We start from the raw sequence: 21,128 nt of genomic DNA, 5'->3' as shown, positions 1-21,128 counted from the left end.
CTTCAATGGTAGGTTTGAGTCGCATTCGAAACGAATATTCAGTTTTGCAATGGTCGATAGGACATTCATTTGATTTTTAACTTTCATCTTATTTATAATTTCCTGCGTCATTGTATCACTTAGTAAAATTCTCTATTGTTGATCTTACTTCTGTCACTATTGTCTCACTTCGAAAACCTTCTTTTGCAAGATCTTAATGAACTCACATAATAAAACAACATACAAGTACATTAGTTACGCATTCTGAATCGAATTTATCAAAATACACTATCACATTACAAACACCGTCATATTTTATCCTTAAACGTCCTTCACTGACTCATTGTTGTCAAAAATATGACGCTCATATACTTATTTTCATTGACAGGTTTCAGTATTAATATCGCATGGTTGAATAAAACCATAATATAAGTAGACAAGGTTAAATTGCTTTTGGCGTCATAATGTATTTATAATAATTGTGTACTACTTTTTCTACTGTAGTGTATTTAACAGCACTTGTGTGGTTTCCACAATGTGCTGTCAGATTTGTCATGATATGTACTAAGTAGATTCTTTACGTCTACTACGCCGTTTTTTGCACTATATTATTCATGTTTTGTATGCAATAATGTTCCGAGTAGCAAAGATAATATCAATTGCTCATACTCCACTTTCTTTATTTGTCTTACTTATGTCATGTATTCGTGTACCGAATTACTCTTATGAATCATTAGGCATATCATGAACGCGTTTTTTGGCATACAAATGAGCATTGAAATTTTCTCAAACACGTTTGGAGAATTATTCTGCATTCCTTTTTAACTTATAATGCTCTAAAGACTCTTTAAACGTTCCAAGATTCTTCGCACTAATTTGCATCTGAATATTGATTGATATTAGGTCGTTGAACCAAAGACTGACCCTTGCGCGTCCTTAGCACTTTAGTGTCAAACTTTTAGTGAATATGTTAATAGCATTCGTTTTGGTCTACAAAAATATTTACCGGATCTATAACACTCTTTATAGCAAACCCGTCACGTTGTCTGTGTTTTTTTAAGTCAAAGGATGTGAAATGTTACGGAATAAAAATTTTTCAAAATGATAGAATTAAGTGTTAAAGATTTCAAAGCAGCGAGTGTGTGTACTGTTCTTAGGATTCTTACTGATAATTCTATGTTATCTTCAAACAAAAATTGCTCGCTAACACGAAATGTATTTTTGTAGAAAGAAAATTCAAATACATTTAATAGCAGTTGCTCGTTCACATGTTTCCAGTCGGCTGAACAAATACGTAGTCGTTACTTTAAATACGTATGTTTAATACTCGGCCTTGGTGGAACTTCTTTTGCTGCATTGAATCGAAAATTCGATTAAGCTCTCACATATGAATAAATATTCAATCTTGTTTAACTGTAGGATTTTTTGGCAACGAAATACTAGATCTTCCTATACTCCAAGGAGCATACAGAAAACACAAGGAGCATACAGAAAAACAAAAAATAAATTCCTAATAAAAGACAAGTCCGTTCTACTAAATCGTCCTTTCTTCATTATCATTGTTGAAAAGGACATCATTACACTCCTGACCTTCAAATTAACTACGCATTATAAAAATGTTTTAATAACAATCAATATTGAAATGAAACTGGTTGAAGTGCACACTGCAGAAAGTTCTGGAAAACACAAAAAGGATGCAGGTAGTGAAACGCGTAATTTGAATTTACATATTGACGTAATAACGGAGGGACTTTTTCGGACAGGTCCTGATGCAAGCCGATTCCTTCGGTCAATAGCATTAAAAACAAGGTATCTTATTGAACGCAGGTGTATTTATGCTGTTTTAATGTCCCTTCTGACCTAAGAATGAATAGTAACAGATAGTAGAAATGTCAGTACAACCCGTCAAAGTCGTAAACGGTTAGAAATGAAGGGTCAGTGAAGTATTTATAGACATGCCTAGTAAGCCATCTGTTACTTAATGGAGAACATTTATCAATATTGGAACCGGATTCATATCAGATGGTACAACTGTGACATACATAACATTCTCTCTAGACTCATTATGAAGAGTTAATGAACGCTGAGTTTTTGAAAGTGGCAATAAATTACCTAATTTCATGAGTAAAATACCTAAAATGGGTAAATTTCTACTTTGTTTATCAATTTAATCCTTACTGTAACATCGCTAAGCTATCACGGGTCTTAAACATAAGCAAAGCAGCACCGAATTAAAAGATAACACTAGATAAACATACTAAAAATGCATAAGGAACAGCAAATTTTCATGTAATACATAAGTGCTGAAATAAATTAGAAACCGAACATCTGTTGGCTATGACATAACACGAAGATACGAAAATAAAAGCAAAAAGTTCTGTAGTATCTAAAAGCGAAGTTGCTGTAATTGTTCTGGAAAGTTCGCTTAGGTTTCCAAAGTGTTCGGGTGCAGGGTGTTAAGTGGGTCAAGGGCAGTTTGAAGGACTCCTACCGCACGAACGTTGGAGGACGAAGAATTTAATATTTACTAAATCGAATGCACTTGATGAAAATATTTTTCCAATAAACTTTTTTTCTGCAAAACCTTGTCGTGATATCCATGTTTGATCAAGAATTGAGTATTAAGAACTTTGTTATATCTACCGGGTTCCGCAAGATTGAGACTGTTTGTTTTGCTCTTGAAAAAATCTGCTTGCAGTTTAAGGAGATTTCAAAAAAGGTCATTTCCGTATCAAATTTGTATAGCGCTTCATGGACGTATTTTTAAAGCAGACTAATTAATGATGCGGAGATGCAAATATTAGTTCTTAATTTCGGAATAACGTGATCGAAATTCTTTTCGGCGATAAGATCAGTATCTGCAAGGTTTCACAAAAGGTTAACTAAAAGCAGAAACATGTAAATCATGGGAAACTCTATTGACCGGAATCTAAGTGTTTTGTTTTAGTAATATTTCATAGGATTAACTGCCGACTATCTATTCATCTTCTAAGAATTGAAAGTAGGCTGAATAAAGTACCTAAACCTTTTTTCATCGATCCTTATTAGCTAGCTAGAGGGTAAAATATATTTATAGGTTCAAGTAGGTACTTATGAGAGTAACAGTTTTCCTTAAATAGAACTTCTATTTCGGGAGTAACGAACTTATCTTTATTAAGTTGGGGTCTGGGAATGTCGGAAAAAAGTCAGCCATTTTATTTCTTTTCTTATTCTACACATCGATGAGTCTTTTTATTAATGCCTGTGCTTCTGACGTCAAAGGAAATGTGGTTATATCATAGCATTGGCAAAACTAGAAGAAAGAGATTTCAGTAAAATGGCAGTAAATATCTTTTCGGAGGACTAACTTTGATGTTTACATTAATATACTGGTTTCATTGCGAAAGAAAAAAATGCCAAAAAAAAAAACAAAATAAAATCATATCTATTATATAGAATTTAAGACTATTTCAATGTTTAGCTAAACGATTGCAAGGGTTACACTTCTTTACACATTTTTGCTAATCCAGAAAGTTCTTCATCCGTCCTTCAACCTAATTTGGAACGTTATCACAATCAGTTAAAACCACGTGATAACCATATTTACATACAAATGATAAGCTTATACTAAATTAAATGGCTTCCTTGACATTGTTTCCAACATTTTGGCAGCAAGTGTATGTTTTTGTTGGTAAATATTATAAACCGAATGCGTACGTGTCAAGATTCATGTTCCTAAATGAGTGTACAGGATAAATGGGCTTCGTAATGCAATGAGTGTTTAGAAAAGTAAATAAACAAACTTGTTTTTGAGGTGCATTTATGATTAATAGGGAAGTTTTTTTGTGGTTGATTTACTTGTGAAAATATGTTTTTTAGTATGCTGCAATATTTTATCAAGTAGGTCTCTAGAGCCAAATCGTAACCTATGTAAGTCTGCGGGCGTAACATTCGTTTAACATGAATCATGATGAACTTAAAGTTTGAAAAGAAAAATACTTATAAAACTTAATGAAAACACTACAGTATTAACAAAATTACACAAAGCCTACACTGATAAAGTACAGTTCAATTAAATAACGGTTATTTTCAACTGATAGTGTTAAAAATAAAGTTAAAAAAAATAATACCTGGCTGTTGGCGCCGGTATGTCGCGGGTTGAGGCGAGGGGAGCGGCTGTGAGAGGGGGGGTGTCACAACTAGCAGCGAGTGAGGTCAAGCCGGTGCATCGTCGAGGGATGGGCCATAGCGGTGTTTTGTTTTTATCGATATAATTTTTTTTGTGTGTATTGTGAATGGACAAGGGGATTATAGAATGTGATTATTATTGTGCTGTTGTAGAGTTGTTGCAATAATATTAAGTCATAAATATGGTTTCGTGACTTTTCGGGTAGGTCTCCTATTGGTGGTAAAACAGTTCTGTATTTAATATTAATATTAACTCATTGAGTGCTTGAGTTGTAAAAGATTCCGGTTTTATTTTAACAGGAATTAAGAAAATCTTTTACCAACACGTTTAATAAGCATTAGAAAGCTTTAGATAAAAAGAAAAATGTACGTGACTTAAACCACAAAAAGATATGTAGAGCGGTATGTATATAAAAGTTATACATTTAACTTTTAAATACGCGATAACATGTGAGTCACGTACAATTTAGCAGATATTCAATGCACTTAACAATATCTAAAAAACACGATTTATTACCAACCATCTTGTTAAACAACACATCTAATGCAACAAGAAAATAAAACCTATAGGTAAAGCACCGAAAATTATTCAGCAGTCGACAAAAGCGGCACTAAAACAACAATGAATACTATAAAACACGCGTGTTATCGCACAATACCCAACACTAGTGAGGTCAGAAAGACCGGAGGGGCTCCCCCCGCGGCCCGCAGCCCCCGCCGGCCTTATAAATACGCTCCCTCGCACGCGCGCCGCGTCTAACGTTACTGCGCCACCGTATAGCTCGGTCCTACAACGATCGCAATACCACGCGCTAAATAAATTGTGAAAGTGTTGCTTATAAAACGTGATTTCTCGAGTGAGAGTACATTGCCGCGCCTAAGAACCAAGAAGACGCGACGCCTTCGCAACGTAATAATCAGTGGAAGGGGAATTGTCTCGTGCATTTGAGCTTGGAGAGGGGTTCAATGGAAGCGAGGTTCGTGACCTGCCGGAGTTTCCAGCAGATCAAGCCGCCTGAGAAGAGCCTCGCGCCGTCCCCACCGACGGTGAAGGGGCTCCTGTCTCGTTTCGGGAGTCAGGCACAGGCTTTGTTCGCGCCCAAGAAACCCCGTTTCGGATCGTCAGTGGCCATACACAAGCTCCGCGAAACCAAGTGGTTCAAACATGATGAACAGAACATATTGTGCGCCGTCCTCGAGACAGGCTTCATCCTGGAAGTGCGCGCCGAGGACCCCCTGCCCCCGGACTCTGTACTCTCGCCAGACTATCACATGTATGCAGTCGCCATGTGGAAGAAGGGTAAAGGTGTGTACAAAATTCGATATACTAATGACGCCAAATTAATTCTTATCGGCATTGTATAACGTCAAAGGAATTTAAAGTTGTCGCGTTCGGTCACGATATGCATCGTAATTAGGGCGCGTTGATAACGTTCACTTCGCATGAGCCTCCGAGCGAGACTAAATAAAGTTGGCACAGTTCACCCACGGTCACACGTAACAAGACGAATTCACAATAGCGTTTGTAAATAATTCATGTGCATGCACAATTCGCTTTAATGAGATCAACGGATGGATTGTTGATGCGTTAAAAGCTCGAATGACAGTCGGTTATTCGAGAACTTGTGTTTCGAAAGGCCAAAAGCCTTGGCGTTTTCTTACTTAAATATGCGAAGCGTGAATGGAATGCCGATGCGAGACTTGCGTTTTTTAATAAAAAAAAAATATATGTTCTTCCGACAGAAAAAACAAAGAACCCGGAACAGATAGACGTGTACACCGTTCAACAGAAAGGTGTGAGAAAACGTGTCGTGAAGACAACACTAGGTGCCTTTTGGAAGAAGGACTCCGTGATACGCATCAACAATGTGGACGATAAACAGGAGACGCCGAACAGCGAGAAGGATATCAGAGCCAAGGTAACTAGCACCGCGAAACTTTCGGAAGTCCACGTTTCCAATTCCAGTATTTACTAAAACAAGTTTGCGTTTTGCTCAACAACATTCCCGCTATCTAACTACACTAGTCTAGTAGCAAATCATGATAACTGAAAGTTACTTGAATGTTACACATCATTACGTGGAGCTGATATAAATTATTTTATCACTGAAACGCACTGTACTTGATAGTTGTACAAGTGACATAACGAAACACGGCCTTCAATGACCCACGATATATTTAATACCGAGGCTAAAGTTTCACACAAGTTTTGTAACGTAACGTTGCTAAAACCAGACAGTTTATATTGTAAAAGATTACGACACGACACTTTGAACACTAGACTTTATGTTTAAACAATTGTAATCGTGTGATAACCGCTTCAAGGCATGATTTGTTAACTTCGAAAATATTTGAGACTGGCCTCCAGTCTAATGCAAATTCAAACCTTTGGCCGTATTTCCCATGTCGATTCAAATTCTTGAAAATCACTATCAATCTAATAAGACTTTCTCTTCTTAGACTAATCCCATATAGTTTAGATTAATGCATGATAAAATTCCAACCGTGAATGGTTTATCAAGTGACTCGATCGAACTTAGACGTTCTTCCTTCAATACCGTAGGCTTGCGTCAGAATTGGAAACCTCTCGTTTCAGATAGCGAAAACCTCAAGGGGTCTTTCGTTTATTGGAAACAGTGGGCACACCCGAACAGTGGAACAGCTACTAAGGAGCTTCTACTGATTGCAGCTGGATATGGCAACTAAATCAAGGTTCGAGAGGAATTGGCACAATACCCTGCACTTCGTCCACTGGTGCAGATACGGGGAGACTCCGCAAGAGGCTCGCATGAGACAGGTAAATTGCACACAATCATAAGTTAGAACGTAGCCCGCATAGAATTCTAGTAACCAATAAACACGTTTTACGAGCTCGCGTTCAGTTACCGTACCACGTTTGTATATACGCGCTTCATTACGTCCCAATGTTCCGTTTTTAAATGTTTGGTTCTAGAATTGATTTCTTTTCTGTTATTTTTAATGCATGCGAATGCATAGACGCAAGTGGAAAGTAAGCCCGCCATTTCGACGCTAAGCAACACGTTTGAACGGCTGTATTACTTACACCCTGTACATTTTTGCGTTCAGTCGAGCATCGTAAAAATGCTTTTAATATTCAGCTTCATGTGTATGTCTATGCCGATTGAGTTTTTTTACTATGGACTGAATGGGGCATCGGAGTTATTGGCACATCAAGACTGGCGATCATTCATCATGCATGGGGTACAAAACGGGTCCGGAAAGTAAAAAAGAGATCGCACAAAGCAGAAATTTTGTTACAGATCAGCTTAACGACGTCGAAAACACCTATGATTATCATCTTTTGATGGTAATCGTTTGAGGCGCTTTGGACACTTACAGCTGGCAAGAATAACAAATACCGGTGAGGTTTTGAATTATAACAGATTGTAAGATGTTTAGGAGTCAGTGTGCCTTTTGTGTGTTCTAACTCTTTGATACCTGAGCGTGGTCACGTAACCGATGTCCGATTGTGACTGAGAGATGATTCAGATATTTGTGCCCCATTGTGTTGTATCATTGTCTTATCATAAAAATATATTAAAAAAAAAACGATTAAAAACGGAAAAACTGTTATCGAACAAATCGCGATTACGTAAAAATACGTCACGAAATAATCGATAAACCGGTGAAAAATTATTAATTAAAAATGTCTGATGTTACGTGCGGTCATGGAGTTTTTATACTGAAAGCCTGAAGATTATTGATTTTAGAGCAATTAAACGTCTGGATAGGTAATTTTTAATAACATGCAATACATTGAAAAAATACTCAAAGTTCTAACCTATTCAAATTAAATTACATATATTCCTTAATTCGATAAACGGACGTAGTAAAATGTCAAATGACGTACTTTTCGCCTGACGACAGCTGAAAAGTGAAAGCAATTGAACAATACAAGCTGATTAAAGCAATACATACATTGACACGCATTTGTGTAAACATTGATATCGGACAATTGTTACTACGCGAACATAATTACTGTTTATTACATTTTATTATGACAGTGCACGTACTTTTGTGAGTATGTTAAATAAGTATATTATGTTGATTTAATAATATGATATTAATAATTAAAAAGTACATATTTAGTTTCTATTACAACCTTTTTTGTTTGGCTTAAATTCTTGGTCCTTTTGGTCCTCAGAGACACTTATAAAACTGATCATTATTTTAATTATGTATAAAAATAAAAACCTAAACCGTATGGGGTTTAGGTTTTTATTAAGTATCAATATAAATTTAGTTAGGTTCGCAGATGAAATCCCATTACGCGTATTTATAGGAACAAGTTTTATATAAATTGTAGTAAAATAAATAATTCAAAGTATAAGTTACATAACTTATTTAAGTATTTACGTAACGATAATTGAACTGTTATTGCTTACTGTGGTATCCGCATCAATTTGAATAAAACCCATATATAAAGGGATTTCCTTAATTCAATACATTATAAGTCGTTCTAGATTATTCTATGATCTTTGGTTTATTGGTGCTTAAAGTATGGTTTATGTAAAATACTTCGGTAGTGGGTTATGTAGATATTATAAATATAGGCAAACGATGATTAATTGACGTGTTAAAATAATGGAAATTAATTATGTTTATAGTACGCGCGTGTAACCCACTTCGGTTAGTAGAAGTTGTATGAACTGTAAACTTATAGAAACTAGTTATTCCTTATTTTATAAATAGTTATTCCGGAAGATAATAAACTAAAAGATTTATTAGAAAAAATATATTTACGTGAATAATATGAATTAAAAACAATTTGTAGCTAGATCTCTCATGCAAAAAAATTTAATATGATGCATTTATTCTAAAAGATTTTATTACTAATTAAATTGCACATTTGTCATTGTTAATTGTTTTCAATTAGTGTAAACCCCAACAAAACAGGAAAAAACATAAAAATACCGGATTTAAAATCTGCAGTCAATGAATTATTTATTTTATTCAATGAAACCACTTTTATGTAAAATGTACATGTGCGTCAATTGTAAGGAAAACGTTTCAGAATTATTTCAGACAGACTCGTTTTTAAATGCACTTGGGAGGAAACCCGATTAAGGAAATATGTAATATAAACAAATCATTTAAAGGGCTTTATAGCTATTGACCAAACAAAAACAAATCTTAATTTGGTAAAAGAATTACTAATATAATAAGTGCCGATTAATCAATCATCTGTTAACTTCTATCTGAGAAATAAATATGGCGGTTTGACTTATTTTACCAAAGGAGTCAAAACGTCAAATATATTCTTCAGATAAAAGTTATTGGGCGATTGAACAATCAGCCCTAAATATTCCTAACATGTACTGCTATGTAATAAATACCACAAAAATAACAGATAAACAAAAACTAGAATCGTTATCAAATTACCCAACTATTAAAACTACGTCTCCGAATTGTATGGCAAAGTTAAACAATCGATCAGGTATACACCGGCTAAAACCGGTTCATATCAATGGACAATTACGACTCTGGACCGTAGGACCGATTTGTTACAAGTAAACGGCATTGAAGCTTTATTATCTCTATAAAAACGCGGTAAACACGATTATTAACTGTAGAATTATTAGTTAAAATTGTAAAAAAAAAATATAATAAACAAAATTTCCATAAAAACGGTTTCAAAAATCATTAAATGTTTCCGATTTTCATATCATGCGTAGGCGCAGTCAGTAGGAAATTGACATCTCGTTCAAAACGTCACATGTTACATACAAACTCGTAATATTGTATATTTTATGTTCATTGAATACTTATAGCAACGTGTGTGACGCGTCACACCTCTTAAATTGTGTAACGCCTAGCAGAAATCACAGAATCACTAGAACACTTGTATATACATATTATACATATATTCGTATCACGCGCAATTTATTAATAAATTGACCTTTATTCGTACATAGTTAAAAGAAAAGATAAAATTTTACGGTTCATTTAAAAAGTCACGAACGGATAATTGTAGGAGATAAACTATAATCGTGGAAATACAGAAAAACGCGTGGAATTTTTTGGTTTCTCAATTCATTGTAAAAGTAAACTAACAAATCAGACATGTCAAGTCTTTTCGCCATAAATATCTAGTCTAGTCTATAGTTAGAAATTAGACGTTAAAACTAACGCGCGGTGACGTCTCATACTAAAACCCGTCAAAAACATTTGAAAATCGAACTCTAGACTAACATTCCAATCTATTTGTTGCAGATAAGCGAGTCCTTCAAATGGGGTAATGTCGGCATGAATATGGGTGTAATGCTTGTCAGTCAGAACTACGCCAGAGAGAAGGCCAAGTCCGTCTGAGTGTCGCCCACCAGCGGCCTCCCCACCGCTGGTAGATACTCTTGCTACGCCTGCTTCTGGCCACCCCCCAAGAAAATCGACAACGTCTAAGTATCAATTTGGTTTTAGAACACCTTTAAAACGCTTCGGAATTGAAAGGATTTCAATTTGGAACAGATTGTTACTAACGGTTTACGTTTGAATTTGGAATTGCATTTCTAATTTAAATTTAGAATTTAGACCCTGAATCGATTAGAGTTCAGTTTGGATTGGAATTCCGGATTGGAAACACTTTCAGTTCGGAATTATTCCTGATGAGATCGGATATTTTTGTAAAAATGGATTTTTTGCGTTGAATGTTCCTTCTATTGAATTTCATTAAGTTTATTTACTTTTTGTTTTGTTGTCTTTCCTGCCAGTATTGACTTCGACAACTTAGTGTACTGTCTCTCTTTCGATAATATTAAATTCTAGGGGCATCTTTCACATTTTTTGATACTTTTGGACCAAATTCGAGTTGCTATTGAAACATTTTAGATCACGTTACACTTTTAAAAATATTAATAGAGTTTAAAAGCATATTAGATAGAGAATGTAGTACACTAAAATCTGGTCATTTGCCGCCTAAATACTTATATTGAATATGTATTAGAGGAAATTGTGAAAGTGGCCCTCTATAGCTTTAATTCGGATTTTATAATAACAAAAATAATATGATAAAACATTCCTGTTATTAAAAAAGACGCCCCTCGGCTCGTATATTTAAATAACTTTACGCTAATATTAAACTATTTAATGTTTAATCTTTATCTATTTGAGAGTGGTCACCCTAGTCTTGTGAGTAAATGAATCACTCTTTCTGATTTCAATGACAAGACTGTTTTATTTTCCAATTTGGAATACGATTTCGTTGAAAAATCGCTCAATATGTATTGAATTAGTCAAAAGAAGTATTGTTATGTTGGTCGGCCCTCCGTAGGGTTTGACACTTGAAAGTATTTTTTAATCTGTATAGTTTATGCGACCTAATTAATGTTAAATGTGACAAATGTCAACTGTTGTGAGAGTTGTACTCGTGTATGTTTAAACGTTCTATTTATAATGAAGCATTTTTATGAATAAATGAATACTTTATAATTTGTTTTGTTTTATTTACTCACTCCGTAAGTATACCCTGACAGTTTTTTTGGTACAATTGACAGTTGCTGTCAGGCAGTACAAATAATGGTATTAAATTAAAAACTGACAGCTGTTAACTGCACAAATTACTATGTACCACTATAGGTAAGTATTGCACAATGGACTGTCATAGAGATAACTATACATATTAGGCCTCACCAAGATGAACTACTTTCAAACTATACCTAATAGAAACAAGCTCTGACCTTTATTACTGTAAATAAGAAAAGAAAATAAAGAATATAGTCAAGTGCAAAGACACTGCTGTAGTTGGGAGTAACCAAAGAAGTTTCAATAAAGAAGTCTAAAAAGTAAGCTCTTAAATAATTTACTTTCAACAACTCTGTCTGTTCAAACCGAGTTTAACTAGCAGCAAGGAAATGAATAGTTTAATTTACCTATTAACGTTTCACACGAAAACAGAATACTAATAAATGGAGTGCAAGGTCCACAAACTACAAATAAACACAGATAACCTTTAGTATTCCTTATCACCAAAATATTGTCTAACAAACTGTTAAAAGCGACATCTATACTCAAACTTGGGGAACACTCAAAATAGTTGGTCAGAAATATAATCTTAGTCAAAAACGAAGAGTGTGCCTATAAGCCACGACCTCTATAAATGTATTATTATATCTACCTATAACATTTTGCTGAATTCTCAAAGAGCGACTTAAGACACGGAGCAACTCGAAGAAGTATGTGGGAACGACAATTGTATACAACGCCATCTATTGACAACTTATCTAACTATATGATGAACGGAGTAGAACGAGAAACAAGTGAACTAATATTACTGATTACAGCTATCTATCTTTGGAGGTAGTGGTGACTCATTTCAATATTTCAACAACCCAGGAACTAGAAATATAAACCACCATACTCAAACACGATTTCAGATTGGACAGTCTTACGATTGAAGATAGAATTTTGATGTTAGCTTCATATAAATTATATCAGATTTCAACACGCATTGAGCAAGCGTGGTGATTAACGCTCAATCCTTCTCCGTGTGAGAGGAGGCCGCAGCCCGGCAGTGGGACGATAAAGAAGCTGTAACTGTAAACGCAAAACAAAGGATATATCGGTTATAAAAATCTGCAGCAAGTCAGATAAATTAAAACCCTAAAAATAAGCCTCTATTTTCAAGACAGGAAGTGTGAATTTCGCAGAGCACGATAAATTTCACCTACGAGAAGTGACAAACACTTCACATATTTGCAGTGTCAACAATACAGTTATAAGATATTATGAATTACACTTGATGCCAAGAAAATGCACGCCTTGTTTATTATAACGCATTTAGAATTGGACTTTGATTTAAATAGCGTCATTATAAAATGTAGCAGGTGCTTAGTCAAAGTGAGCGCATTTCAAATATGCAGAAAAACATTTTTTCAGACGTGTGTATGTTATTTATAGAACTATTAGCTGATTATGTTTTGAATAGATGCAATCTGTGGTTATAAGCATAATACTTATTAATTTACGCGAAGAAATTGTGGGAATTATGCTTAATAGTAGAATTCTAGTGAAAATGTATGATTTGAACTCATTTTAAAGTTTTCTAATTTAGTTTATTTTTTCAAATTGGTTTTCTTATATTTTTTTCATGTGGGGTCTGTGTAAATAATATAATTATCTTAGACACAGATTTATCATACATTACCTTTTCTTAACATAAACAGCATTTCACAAAACTCAAGCGACAAACGTAAGAATTTTATACATTTAGGTACTTACCTAAATTATAACGCATTACCCATACATAATGTCGTTCTCATCATCATGAGTCATATATACTTCAATTTGTTATCAGTTATCAGTTTAATATTTTTAACCTTTTCGTAATTATTTTATTATTTATGCAATCACTTAAGAAGAAGTCTAGCATGTTTTGTTTTCGAAAGATAATGTATCATTCTCTGTCACTAGCATTATATGAATTCAAACTTTATGCAGATATGACATAAGTAGAGGAACATAGAGCGACTGCCTATCTGACCTCCTCGGCCCAGTTGCCAGGGACTCCCAATATCCCTTAATAAGACTGGATGTGAGATTTACTGAGTATTTGTTACCATTGTTAAGGACAGTTGAGACCCTGCAATTAACGTGCCCACGTCCGATAATAGTCGGTGCCCGATAATTGGTAGTAGAAAAATGAAACACACTGGTAACAATGGTGCAACGCACGTATCCTACAAAGTATCAGTCAATTAATTTCTAAAATTTTAAATTATCTGCTCTACAAAAAGTCTGACGTAGACAGCCCGAGGGCTGTCAGCAGATGATCAAAAATACACCTTAAATGCATAACAATAAAGTAGAAATTTCGATTTCCGTTTCGAACCATCAATCCCACTTATCTCTAATGGCAGATGATTAAAAATACACCTTAGAGGTACGACAATAAAGTTGCAATTTCTATAATTTTCACCACTTACCTCTCTCAGCAATCCGAACAGCATATCGGTAGACAGTGACCGCTCATGAGCTTCGTCCATGATGATGGCGCAGTAGTTGTCCAGGTCCGGCTCGCGCAGACCCTCGCGGAGCAGGATACCGTCCGTCATGTACTTGATCACCGTGTTGGGTGATGAGCAGTCTTCGAAACGGATGGCGTAGCCCACTTCGTCACCTGATGGATTTATTTTATTTTATTTATTGAGGAACTAACAACAAAAAAATATTATGTAAACAAACATAATATTTTTTTAAAGAACTTGTCTACCATAAAAATATATAGGCATGTGATGAGGTGGAATGAGAGTCATGTTGTGAGGACGGTTTTTAGCATGAGCTTAGACGGATAAAAGGGAAGAGGACGATCAAAGAAACGATGGATGGATTGTGCGAAAGTCATTATGGTTAGAAAGAATGTTACTTGAGGGATAACTGAAGATAAAAGAGTATGGAAGGAGAAAACATGCTGCGCCGACCCTAAATAGAATTGGGATAAGTGCAGGAGGATGATGATGACTTATCTACCATAAAAGGTTAGTGTAATTTTACAGGTCAGCATGGGGCATGCGGTGTTAAAGAGAAAAAAGGAATAATCTAATTAACTAAAAGTAATAAAGGAATGGAATGGAATATAAAATCGGATCAACAACATTTTATCATGTGACCTAAGTCTACCAAGAAAGCGTTAACGTAAGATAATTAGTACAATGTTGTAAGATTACAATTTTATCGTTGCTTAATATTCTTAGAAGAATCGATAAACGAACTTGAAGATTAATTAAGAGAAATGGTCGCTTCGTTTAATAGACCGAAGTGGGGTGAATTACAAAGACTCAGCACTATTGTGGTCAAAAAGCTGAAAGTGCTTTATCGGTTAATCTGCAAGTTTGAAAGTGTAAATGAATCTTGGATTTCATTACATTTTATTTAATCATTTAAGAAAACCAGATAAGGCCTATGTAGGTACTGATATCAGTATTTCTCTTTAATGATCTGCTAACTTACCTAGCTTAGTATTCATTTCATCGGACACTCTTTTAGCGACGGACATGGCGGCAACTCGCCTAGGTTGCGTACAACCAATCATACCGAGACGACTGAACCCTTCTTCGTGTAAATACTGAGTTAGCTGCGTAGTTTTACCGCTGCCCGTCTCACCTGAAATATGTGTCATCATCATTATTAAAGTCAACTTTTTTTCTATACTAATATTAAAAAGAGGTAAAATTTGTAAGTTTGTATGTCCTCTACGTACAAACTTAAAAATCTTTGGAACCGCTGGTCGGTTTTCTAAAATTATTTCACTAACAGATAGCTACAATGTTCCTGAGTGCCATAGGCTATATTTTATCCCGGTAAGGGCAGTAGTTGCCACGGGACGCGGATCGTCCTACACACGGAAGGGAAATAATGAGTTGAAGTGCCTTAAAACTCATCAGTAGGTACAGAAACCAGTACTGCCAAATTCACACATTTATAAAATATAAGTATCTTACATTTCAACACAGGAAAACAAATTTTATTAATAGTAAATTGTTGTTGCTTATATTCATCTTAGCGTGCGTAAAAACCCACTTATCTAAACAGATTCTAAAACAAGGTCCCCCGACGCGTCTGTACGTTTGCGATAAACTCAAAAACTTCTGCATAGATTTTCAAGCGGTTTTCACCATTACATAGCGTGATTCTTTACGAAACTTTTAAGGGTATAATTCTTTTAAGTTTTTGTTATTATTTCTGTGTACCTACATTAACGATATTTCGTGAACATGTTTTAAGTAAGAATAAAATTAAGCATGATCATATATTTTTCCTTTATATTTTACTTTCACTGACTATAATGACACATTTTTAAGAAGAAGTGGCCTCAATTGTTTTAAATTACCTACTTTATACTTTGTCAACAATATACAATTCCAAACATATGTCCTGAGCCTAGATACTACATAATTATGTATGAGCCAATATAACTTTATAAATATTTATACTCGGCCCCCAAGCTACAGGCCTCGCCTAGTTTGGGGACCGCCGCGCCGCTCGTGAAAAACAATGTCTGCTACAAGAGTTACATCAAAACAATAAACCTAATAATATTTAACTTATTCTAAAATTAACTGACTGTATGTAAATGTATATAATAACAAAGATTTTATTTTATTATTTTTATAGTTTAAAAATAACTAGAGGTGTGGAGGCAAAATGGGGAGGTCTTTGCCTAGCTGTGAGACAGTACGGGCTAAGAAAAGAAAAAAAAGGTGGTATCTCCGTTTTAGTCCAGTTAGACGAAACCTGGCTTTCGGTAGAAAAATTAATACTTTTAGTTAATTGTGGATAAAGAGTAGTCTATAAATAAACGAAGATTTGTTGTGCAACAAAATTAGACGGAAAGGAGATGGCCAAAAAAACACCCAGAGTCGACAGGAACTTCATATGTATGATTGGATTCAGTATAATTTGTGGATTTTAAAAAGTATTTCAAATCATCTAAAAACCATGGGGTTCTCTTTTTATAACGTTTTTTCGATCAAGATTTTAGTTCACAAAAAAGTTTACTTTTACTGTTTGATGTTCGTTAGAAGTTGAATGCAGACTCGTGATTGGACCTTTTTGCATTGCTAAGTCATTTGTTATATTTGACAATGTCACATGGCGCGATTTTCAAAGACAATTTCTCCAAAAACATATCATAGCCAGTTGTGAAGGTTGCATGTAACTGCGAAACCTCTCCAAGTAGGTAAAGTCGGTGCTTAATTGCATCTGGAATGGTTAAATACAAGACCTTTTAATCACCCATGCCAACTCTGAAACTATGGGGTTATTACTAGTGGCTTGTATGTTAGTTTACTTTGCTTTTTTATGTCCTTTGATGTTAATAATCTTTAAAATCAACATATATTCAACATAACCTATTTTTGCGATAATATGAAATAGCTCCTATACCCCATGGATTTCAGTCTGGAATTTTTGGCACCATCAAAGGTTTATCATAAAGAACCTATTGGTAACCATTTCATTGCTGTCGATTCTGGGTTTTTTTTCTATGAAAAGGAGATGGCCAAAAAAACACCCAGAGTCGACAGAAACTTCATATGTACGATTGGATTCAGTATAATGTAAGGATTAAAAAAAGTATTTCATATCATCTAAAAACCATGGGGTTCTCTTTTTATAACGTTTTTTCGATCATGATTTTAGTTCACAGAAAAGTTTACTTTTACTGTTTCATGTTCATTAGAAGTTGAATGCAGACTCATGATTGGACCGTTTTGCATCGCTAAGTCATTTGTTACATTTGACAATGTCACATGGCGCGATTTTCAAAGACAATTTTTAAAGACGTTTCATAGCCAGTTGTGAAGGTTGCATATAACTGCGAAACCTCTCCAAGTATGTAAGGTCGGTGTTTTCTTGTTTGGAGTGGTTAAATATAAGACCTTTTAATCACCAGGCAATCTCAGTAACTATGGGGATATTAGTGTTGGCTAGTATAATCTTAGTGTACATAGATTTTTTTTATGTTCCTTGATGTAAATGATCTTTAAAATCAATATAAATTCAACGACCTCTTTTTGTGAAAATATGATATAGCTCCTATACCCCATGGATTTCAGGCTGGAGTTTTTGGCACCATCAAAGGTCTATCATAATGAACCTATTGGTAAACATTTCATTGCTGTCGATTCTGGGTTTTTTTACTATGAAAATTTGGCCATCTCCTTTCATACACATTTGTTCAGTTTGACCTAAACTTTGACCTATCACACGCTGTTAACAAAATAAAACAGTGATATTTTTTCTCTGAAACACAGATAAAAAGTCGAGGCCCACAAATCTGTGTTCCTATATAATATAAAGTTGTTATTTTGCTACAAGTTAACTTAGTACTGTGAAGTGAGAGTTACAGTGCTGTCGTGTTTCTAGTAACGATGAAGGAAATAAATTTCTTGTTTATTATTGTAATATTTACTTTGATGGAGTCGGTTATAGGTGAGATTTTTCTACATTTGAAATAAAGTAATCGTGGACGTCAGAAATCACATTATTATGAAAAGATGTTTATTTTTATTGTGTTTTTAGTTTAACTTTCCAGTGTAATCTTGTGTTATGTAAGTTGTGGTTAAATAAATAAAAAATAGTTTTTAACGGCCATATTAGTTTTTTTATACCTATAATCTAAATAATATTTCATTGACTTTATGGTGAGTTTCTCAAATTTATAGATTAAAAAAAATACGTTGACTAGCTTTTGAATCATAAATCACTCTTTCACTCTAAGGTTGGCTGTAAGAGAACCCAACACTGGGTTAAGCTCGCCGTTGAGCATAATCTCTCTGTTTCCGGTGTGTCAAAATGTGTTTATGTGTGCAATAAAGAATAAAGTAAAGTGAATATATTATATTTTGTTGTAATGTCCAGTGCTATCTAGTGATACGATTTTTGCAAAGTTTTGATTTTCTCAAAGAAGAATCTACTATTCTCATTACTCGTTCCACGATATTTTGAAGGCAGTTGTGATTTTGAGATCTTCCCATAGGATAAGATAGGCCAGGTGGGAAGAAACAGTTATATATTTGAAAACATTTAATTTTCAGGCCAACCTGTGAGTGCTCAAGCTTTTACTTTTTCCTACGAGGAATCCCGAGACAGGTACAAAAAAATCAGAAGCGGACAAACCGACGAAATTGCCAACGTACAACAATATGGAGGTAAATACAACGATTATGGGCACCTAGAAGCAAACTTATTTATATTTTTGACGTTCACATAATTTTTTGACGTGCTTATAAAGGCCTAAATGAAATAATTTATTTTCGCTTTGACTCAAAAATGACGCAAAAATCCGAACGGGCTTAAAATTGAGGTCCCGTTTGAACATATCGTTTTACGTTAATTTTTATTTCCTTATGTTTTCAGAATTGACAAAAGGCAACGGTAACTTCCCAGGACTACAGACACCTTACGCTTCCTGGTACAAAAAGTTCTATAAAACTCAGTTGTATCTGGTTAATGTTTTGTAAAATTAATATTGAAGGTAAATGCGTGTACTCAGAAACCTGGCTGCGTTATAATTAAGTTTAATAAGTAATACGTTATACCTCTTCTTTAAGCTTTCCTTACAATGTAAATAAAGTTATTAATATAATATATGAGTTAATATTATTTATTATGTATAGTTCCTATTTTAGTTCTAGTCCTAGTTTATTTGTAATAAACGATTAATACAAAATTCTTGTTTTCACTCCTTGGATTCTACTAATAAACGCAGAACGTTGTGTACATACAAACTTTACAGGATTAAAGAATGCATGTTCTTCTGTATTGTAAAAACTACTGAATGGATTTTTTATGAAGCTAAGCAATGAAATAAATTATGGAATCATGTGTTCAAAATAGGCGTGTAAAATGTTAGGAAGATTATATAGCCTTAATTCTCGACGGCCGAGCGGTCGACGAGTCAACATCTGAAGATGCCTCGTGAAGAGCGAAACACGTGTCGTGAGTATAGTCAATTTATTGTCTCGCGGAATTAACGATACATCCTATATTCCGTAATATTTTAGGCTGTCATTGAACATCCTTGGCAGTCGTTACGGGTAGTCAGAAGCCAGTCAGTCTGACACCAGTCTAACCAAGGGGTATCGGGTTGCCCGGGTAACTGGGTTGAGGAGGTCAGATAGGCAGTCGCTTCTTGTAAAGCACTGGTACTGAGTGGTACTCAGCTGCAGCCGGCAAGACTGGTAGCTGACCCTAACTTATTTGGGAAAAGGCTCGGGAGATGAATATTCTTCCCTAATGTTTTAGGCAGTAATATAGCGAGGATAGTAAATATTACACTTACCAACAATAATGACAACGCTATTTTCTCTAATAACTTGAAGTAATTCTTCTCTGACAGCGAACACTGGTAAGAACCGCCTCTGTTCAGATATCGTCATCTTTTTCACGAAGTCTGACTTCGATTCCACTTCTTGAGGTTCTGGAAATTCATGTGAAAAAGGTTTTTTTACCACAACGTGGACTTGAGTAATAAATTACAGTTTTTTTTAATGGAAATAAAATCTTTGAAGGTAAAAATATGCTGATATATCAGAATAACATTTAGACCACTGTTATTTAGGAAGGAATTTTCTCAAGTCGCCTTTGGTACAACCGCAGGAAAAGTGAGTATTCAAATAAGTTGAAGAAGATAATATGCATATTAAGATCTATGTAATTCTGTAAAAGGGGTCGACTTTTGTCACTACAATGATGTTAAAATTGGGTTTGACTTTAACTTACGATTATCCATGTGCTCAGCATATTTGTAAGCATCTTTTGTTGGTCCATCCTCCATCTCTTCTTCTTTCTTCTGTATGCCCATTATATTACCTAGAATAGACCAAAATTAAAATATGAATATTTTTATTAGGTATATGTTTAGGTAAAAGAGCAGGAAATTAAGCTGTTTTGGACAATTATTATGGTAAAATAATATTATGAAATATAATATTATGAATTTATTTTTTACGAACTCATTTTATGGTTTTGATACCATAGTCTGGCTGATAAATCTCAGTGTCATAAAAAATCTAGGTCTAAAATATGAATAGGTTTTCACATTTTTTCACCACAATCATTAAGTTCTAAAATACGTGTACAAATACATATCGACTTGTATTTCTAAACAATTTTGATTGAACATTTAAAACGCCATAACTTTAGTAGATACTAGTAATTCATACCGATTTTAGTTCCTTCTAACTTCCAATGTTTTTTCTGCGCTTTTCTGCGTTCCTTCTGCTCTCTGAACGCTTTAACTAGCGCAGAACCTTTGCGGGCGTTCATCGCCATATCTGATGTTGGGTCTTTTACCTAGAAGATCAAAATGATTTTAATTACGTAATTTATATGGAAAAGTGTGGACGTATCCTTAAACGGGCAACTCTATTTTGTTGATAAGTAGCAATTTTCGTCAATTCCATTAGGAATGATATCTGGGCAGTATTTTGTCAATAAAAACAGTTTAAATTCAGTACATTGATAAA

The 21,128-nt window shown here is 34.5% G+C and overlaps 2 protein-coding genes across 5 annotated transcripts in view; one reads left to right on the top strand and one right to left on the bottom strand.

Annotated features, from left to right (window-relative positions):
• LOC124635266 (pre-mRNA-splicing factor ATP-dependent RNA helicase PRP16) overlaps window positions 1-21,128 on the bottom strand; it is a 119,921-nt gene that overhangs the window by 95,189 nt on the left and 3,604 nt on the right. The window contains exons 7-11 of one of the 2 annotated variants that reach the window (XM_047171133.1): window positions 20,826-20,955; window positions 20,383-20,472; window positions 19,943-20,080; window positions 15,109-15,261; window positions 14,085-14,278 (exon numbers count right to left, since the gene is read on the bottom strand). In XM_047171133.1, the coding sequence (XP_047027089.1) occupies window positions 14,085-14,278; window positions 15,109-15,261; window positions 19,943-20,080; window positions 20,383-20,472; window positions 20,826-20,955 (705 nt within the window). Of the gene's footprint in view, window positions 1-4,088; window positions 4,190-14,084; window positions 14,279-15,108; window positions 15,262-19,942; window positions 20,081-20,382; window positions 20,473-20,825; window positions 20,956-21,128 lie in introns of those variants that run through there. The other variant, XM_047171134.1, reaches the window with a different exon arrangement.
• On the top strand, window positions 4,892-11,592 carry LOC124635267. Of its 3 annotated transcripts, XR_006984984.1 has the most exons (5): window positions 4,893-5,452; window positions 5,890-6,065; window positions 6,836-6,943; window positions 7,428-7,528; window positions 10,381-11,592. XR_006984984.1 is itself a non-coding variant. In XM_047171135.1 (4 exons), exons 1-4 carry the CDS (start codon window positions 5,113-5,115, stop codon window positions 10,474-10,476), a joined length of 720 nt encoding a protein of 239 aa, XP_047027091.1. In that variant the 5' UTR covers window positions 4,893-5,112; the 3' UTR covers window positions 10,477-11,592. The 3 variants fall into 3 exon arrangements, 2 of the variants coding, with proteins under 2 accessions (XP_047027092.1, XP_047027091.1); XM_047171135.1 differs by lacking the exon at window positions 7,428-7,528; XM_047171136.1 differs by lacking the exons at window positions 7,428-7,528; window positions 10,381-11,592 and having other exon boundaries at window positions 4,892-5,452; window positions 6,743-6,891.

The sequence above is a fragment of the Helicoverpa zea genome, chromosome 12, assembly GCF_022581195.2.
Source record: "Helicoverpa zea isolate HzStark_Cry1AcR chromosome 12, ilHelZeax1.1, whole genome shotgun sequence".
Classification (NCBI taxonomy): domain Eukaryota; kingdom Metazoa; phylum Arthropoda; class Insecta; order Lepidoptera; family Noctuidae; genus Helicoverpa; species Helicoverpa zea.
This window is presented reverse-complemented; position numbering and strand designations above follow the sequence as displayed.